Here is a 6392-nt window from a genome sequence, read left to right as displayed (position 1 = left end):
AGGAAAGCCAAGGTGCTTGTGAAAAAATGAATGGTGTGTTAAAAAACCTCATTGTTAAAATCTGCCAACACACAGGTTTGAATTGGGTGGAAGCGCTTCCACTGGCGTTAATGGTGTGTCGTTCAAGTGGGCTCCGTGATTTGCGCATGACACCCCGTATGAGTTGGCAATGGGCAGACGGATGCCGACACCTTGTTTGCGTACAAGTGGCAAGGGTCCAAGTTTAGCCCTTTTAGAAGATGAAATGCGAGTGTATGTTAATTACATGGCTGCTTTACATAAGAGAATATACACATATGTCTCTGATAGGCAAAAACGAGAGGAGGTGCAAGAGAGACTCGATGAGCAAAAGACGAATGCAGTGCAACCTGGAGACAAGGTATTCGTGAAGGTGTTTAGGAGGAAGTGGTTTAATGAACGCTGCGAAGGACCATTTGAAGTAGTCTGCAGTACGGGAACTGCAGTCCAGGTTAAAGGGTCTCCTACCTGGTATCATTTATCACATTGTGTTAAAGCGCCAACAGAAGAGGTTCCACGATTACAGAACCGAGATGTTGAAAGCACAAGAGAGCCAACAGAAGCTGCAGAAGCAGCAGAGGTTCATGCAGACCCCCAAGGTCAAGATCCGGAAGAAGGGATTGACCATGTTGGGGCTATACATGATGATTTTGATTACACTTTTGATGATGTCAGAGATGACTTGTCAGTCCATGAGCAAGAAAGACGATTTGGTGACATTGATTTACAACATGTCCCAAAAACAACAGAGTCTATTTTTCAGGAGCATGAGTCAAAGACTCCAGAGGGCTGTGATGCCTCTACAGGAAAATTCACAGACCCAGTTGGACCAAGGAGTCCAAGGCCAACCCGAAGAAGGTCAAAGATTGAGAGAGACTGTAGTCTTTATTTACGTAGATCTCAGATTGAAGATCAAGGTGACTATAAGTGTACATATTATGACCCAAAATTAGTAAATATGGGAGAGCATAGTGCCCAATTTGGGTTAGGTTACAGAAACAGTATTGTGACTTTAGTGGTACTAAATGAAACTAGAATTGCAAAACCCCTGGTTGTTGAAGTAGGAAAACTGTCAACTACCATATCAACTATCCCGCTGATTGAGAAAATAAAGCAGACATCCACCTTTTCAAAACTGAAGGTTACTGACGTCATAGAGATATTGCGTCTAAATACAGCTGAGCCTCAGATGATTTCTACAACTCAAATTCCTGTAAACATTGTGCTTAAAGCTACGTTAGGGAATTCAGCACGCCTTCCATGTAAATGTGGAAAATGGAATAATGATGATAATAATTCCCCTAATTGGGAAAAATGCTCGTGGTGAAGAAATAGTGCTAACAGGACCTGAAATTAATAGTGTGCCTCATGATCAAAGAAAGTATATTTTGTATAATCACATAAGGTTGTTTAGGGTTGTAGACGACTGTACACTTGTCCTAATCAATGTAACAGGGGAAGATCAGGGAGAATATACATGCACTTATTTGGATCCAGAGTTTAAATTTGTACCATATCACAATTATTGGGTAAAAGGGTATAGAACTTGTAAGATAATGCTTGTGGTAGAAGGCCTAGATCCTATTGAAGTAGTTACGGTGGCTAAAGAGGTTCAAAAGCAACTAGTCACTCCAAGGGTGACTGATGAACAGATGATGTCTACTACTGTAGCTCAGAGAATACCTAGTAGTATTAGCGTATCAACTTTGGTTACTACTCTAGCTGCGACTTTGGTAAAAAAGGATGTTACAACAGCAATGATGACAATTTCTACTTCTGTTACTCCTAGTAATTTTACAAGTGAGGTTGTAAAGATGGGATCTACTATCAACGAAACAATGATGAGTTCTTCGGTGTCTACAGAGTCTGGAGGTATGATGTTGACATCTGTTGCTACATCTACATTAGTTAAGGCAGCTGAAACAATTCAGATGACTATGTCGAATCTGATTGGTGATTTTGTAGATGCTGACGGGACATCAGAAGTCATGACTAAACATCTTCATGCATTAGAGAAGCGTGAAACCCAATGGAAAGCTTATGGGTTTGATTCCTCGGTGTTGCAAATTGCAGACCCGTGGGCAAGTAGAAATATGTGGTACGAACAGTTGACTCACTCTGTTAGATTGGCTAGTAATTTGAGTGGTCCGTGTGTCGTGAGAGTTCCAGCACCAGGCACATGGCCTTCAATTCTAGAGACGGTACCAGAACCTTTAACTTCTAAATGTCAGAATTATGCGCTATCGTGGTTGGTATTTAAGCAACAAGCACCAAAGGATTATTGGATGGCCGTGTCGGTGCATCTATTTACACCTCAAGGGAATTGTGCTTGGTTGAAGAACTTATCATATATAAATCTCCTTGATCAGTATGAAGATATTACGACAGCAGTCCCTGATCCTATGGAAGTGACACCTGTGAAGGTTAAATCTTGTTTTTGTTCAAATGGTACTCATGGTGGAGATGGTATGTTTATGGGAATATCAGAATGTGATAACTATATGATGCAATTTGGACGACGTGATCAAAGGGCTATTGATGACATGTATATAGTGACCTTTCATGCACCACATCGCCGACTGAGTAAAACTCTAAGTGTAAAGAATCAAACTTTACCGGGTAATTTTACCATAGGAACATTTAAAGATATCTGGTGGATTTGTGGCAATAAGGCATACTTATTTTTACCTTATGGTTGGATTGGATGTTGTTATATGGCACAGTTGAAACTTCCGTATGATGTTTTTGTTATTCAGAAGGGAAAAGGGTCTGATGAGGATAACTCTACGACAATCTCTAGCAGTAGAAAGAAAAGAGATTTGGCACAATTTCACAACTTGGAGTCTTATCATTGGAGGATAAGTTTGGGAGAGAAATGGGGAATAGGATTGTTTCCATGGTATGGTGTTATATACTTAGCTGATCATATTGATAATATTACATATACCCTGCAAGGTTTTGCAAACGAGACCATAAAAGGTTTTGAATATTTGTCAAATACTCAGAGGAGTCATCGATTGACGTTGCTGAAACATGACATGGCTTTTGATTACATTTTGGCCAAACAAGGTGGCCTCTGTATAGCTTTGAATCTAACTGGAGAAGCCTGTTATACTTTGATTCCTGATGCTACTGACAATATGACTAGTGTCATAGATGCTTTGAAACTAATTAGGAATTCATTTGGTCCATCAGAAAAAGCAGGATGGTCTGTGAATGTTTGGATGCAATAACAATTAGGACCAATAGGATCTATAGTGTTTCAGATTCTTGTGGCTACTGAGTGGTAATGACCTAAGTGAAGGTGAGGAGGTCATAGAGATTGGAGAGAAATATCATTTTTGAAGAGAGTTTTCCTGTCTAGATTGTTTGATGGATAATAAAGAAAGATAGCTGCCTGATGGGTTTTTCGCTCTCACACTCCACAAATAAAATTTTACTATATTACTAAGGTTAAGCATGGACAGAAGTGATTCGTATAAGGCTAATTAACATCATAATTGTATAATTTATCTTGTTTGCGAGACTATAGTCTCGCTAGGGGGGACTATGAAGGGTCTGATGTAACCAGGACAGAGGTAATATAAGTTTACAATGGGCGCATCAGGAGGAGTATCTGAAGGAGATTTAGGAGCCCTCTCAGTGGAATGTGTACAATGGGGCCCCTGTATCCAGAGAGTTGCCCAGGGACTTCTGGACAAGAGATTGTATCTGTGACCTGTGTTGTCCTTTGAGTTTATGACATACATATGACATACATATGACTAAGACAGAAACCCCTGCAGTTGTATGAAGAGGGGTGTCCTGAAAACAAACAGATGTCCCTATGTTGTTCTCCTGTGAGGTGTGTCCATAAATACCAGAGTTTCTGTGTGTAAGGGGAGAGATCACTTTTGGCTGTGTCTCTCCCAGGTCGAACCATGGCGAGCCTGGCGATGCTGTAACTTGTTTGTCAATAAAATGATCATTATGTAAGCAAGTCAGTGTCAACGGAGAATTTCTTCATCATCAAACATGTCAACAACAAGGAAATCCACATCAACAATATGTTGAGTAAATCCAGATGACATCTACAAGTGTTGTCATTCAGTTTGGGATCAAAGGCTGCAGCAGTTAGGTGCCCAGTGGCCTCTGCACTCTTAATTAATCCTGTGCATGTTCAGGTGTCATTGAGATTTTCTTTATTTTGTATTCTGACTGCAGGATTCTTATTAAGGGTTAAAGGTTTTCAGTTAAATAAACCTGGACCTGATCTGACTGTGGTCGCTCTGCATCAGGATCTGCTGAGTTCCTTTTCTTTACCAAAGAGAATTTAGGCACTCGACACAAAATAACACAAGTAGATGAAAGTCTTTCTCACTCTACATCAGTTTATTTATTACAAGGTGACACGTGAGCTGTCTGAAGAACTTCTGCTAACCAACACAGAGGCCTCCAAGGAAACAGAGTGACAGAAAGAAGAAGATATCAGGAGAGAAGAAGAATCCTTACACTGTAACTGTTTCATATGAACACTTTAAATTCAAACGTCATAGCTGATCCCAACTTACTGGTTCATATGTCAGCAAAACTTCAATGTCAAAAAAGTAGAGACAGATTTTTGTCTTTTATCTCTTTTTTGTCTTATATACACAATAGTGATGTGAAGTTGGAATCCTTTAGATCAGTTTTACCATTGCACAGGATTAGCATTTCTCTCCTGCATGAACTAACATGTGTCTGGTCAGAATTTCTTTCCGGTTAAACCTTTTACCACACTCAGAGCAGCTGAAGGGTTTCTCTCCTGTATGAACTGACATGTGTTTTGTCAGACTTCCTCTTAGGGTAAAGCTTTTACTGCAAACAGAGCAGCTGAAGGCTTTCTCTCCTGTATGAACTAACATGTGTTGGGTCAGATTTCCTCTTCGGGTAAAGCTTTTACTGCAAACAGAGCAGCTGAAGGCTTTTTGTCCTGTATGAACTAACATGTGTTGGGTCAGACTTTGTCTAAGGGTAAAGCTTTTACTGCAAACAGAGCAGCTGAAGGCTTTCTCTCCTGTATGAAGTAACATGTGTGTGGTTAGATGTTGTCTTTGGTTAAAGCTTTTACTGCAAACAGAGCAGCTGAAAGCTTTCTCTCCTGTATGAAGTAACATGTGTGTGGTCAGATGTTGTCTTTGGGTAAAGCTTTTACTGCAAACAGAGCAGCTGAAAGCTTTCTGTCCTGTATGAACTAACATGTGTGTGGTCAGAGACTCTTTCCGGTTAAACCTTTTACTACACTCAGAGCAGCTCAAGGGTTTCTCTCCTGTATGAACTAACATGTGTCTGGTCAGAGACTTTTTCCGGTTAAACCTTTTACTACACCCAGAGCAGCTGAAGGGTTTCTCTCCTGTATGAACTAACATGTGTGTGGTCAGATGTTGTCTTTGGGTAAAACTTTTACTGCAAACAGAGCAGCTGAAGGCTTTCTCTCCTGTATGAACTAACATGTGTGTGGTCAGACTTTGTCTAAGGGTAAAGCTTTTACTGCAAACAGAGCAGCTGAAGGCTTTCTCTCCTGTATGAACTAACATGTGTGTGGTCAGAGTTCCTCTTTGGGTAAAGCTTTTACTGCAAACAGAGCAGCTGAAGGCTTTCTCTCCTGTATGAACTAACATGTGTCTGGTCAGACTTTGTCTATGGGTAAAGCTTTTACTGCAAACAGAGCAGCTGAAGGCTTTCTCTCCTGTATGAACTAACATGTGTGTGGTCAGATGCCCTTTCTGGTTAAATCTTTTACCACACTCCGAGCAGCTGTGTTGTTTCTTACCAGTCTTTAGTTTCTTATTTTTCAAGTTTAATTCTGACAGATCTTCTCTTGTCTCTTTCCAATCATCACTGTCATCAGTCTCAGGTTCACTAGAGTCTTCAGTCTCGACCTCAGTCTCTGGTTGTAAACGTCTCTCTGGATCTGAGTCTCTCTCTGGTTCTGCTCCTCCACAGTCCTCTCCATCAACTCCTGTTTCCATCTGTTCAGTTTGTCTCTGATGAAGCTGTGAGGACTGAGGTTTCTCTTCATCATCTTCACTCTTCACAGAGACAGGAGTGAAGGGGAACTTGGTGGTATCAGCCTCCTCCAGTCCTTGAAGGTGTTCTTCCTCCTGACTGATCCACAGTTCCTCATGTTCTTCTTTAATGTGTTGGGGCTTAGTGTCCTCCTGGTCCAGAATGTGGCTCCACTCCTGCTGCTCAGGTGGAAGCTCTTCTTTACTCACCAACAGCTGCTGGACATCTGCAGGACACAGTAAACAAACATTAACGGTACTTAAACTGCTTTTTAAATATTAATAAGGGCTGTCAAATGATTTCATTTTTAAAGGCTGAAAATCAATAGTTCACTAGAATTGATCACA

At 40.8% G+C, this 6392-nt stretch overlaps 1 protein-coding gene across 1 annotated transcript; it reads right to left on the bottom strand.

Moving 5' to 3' along the window:
• Positions 1-4367: 4367 nt before the first annotated feature.
• LOC136178489 (zinc finger protein 85-like) lies at positions 4368-5887 on the bottom strand. Its single transcript, XM_065952371.1, has one exon. The coding sequence runs from the start codon at positions 5739-5741 to the stop codon at positions 4704-4706; it is 1038 nt and encodes a 345-aa protein (XP_065808443.1). The 5' UTR covers positions 5742-5887; the 3' UTR covers positions 4368-4703.
• Positions 5888-6392: the final 505 nt, after the last annotated feature.

Source organism: Labrus bergylta, chromosome 3, assembly GCF_963930695.1.
Source record: "Labrus bergylta chromosome 3, fLabBer1.1, whole genome shotgun sequence".
NCBI classification, from domain to species: Eukaryota; Metazoa; Chordata; class Actinopteri; order Labriformes; family Labridae; genus Labrus; species Labrus bergylta.
Note: the sequence above shows the minus strand (reverse complement) of the source record. Positions and strands in the feature narration are given on the sequence as shown.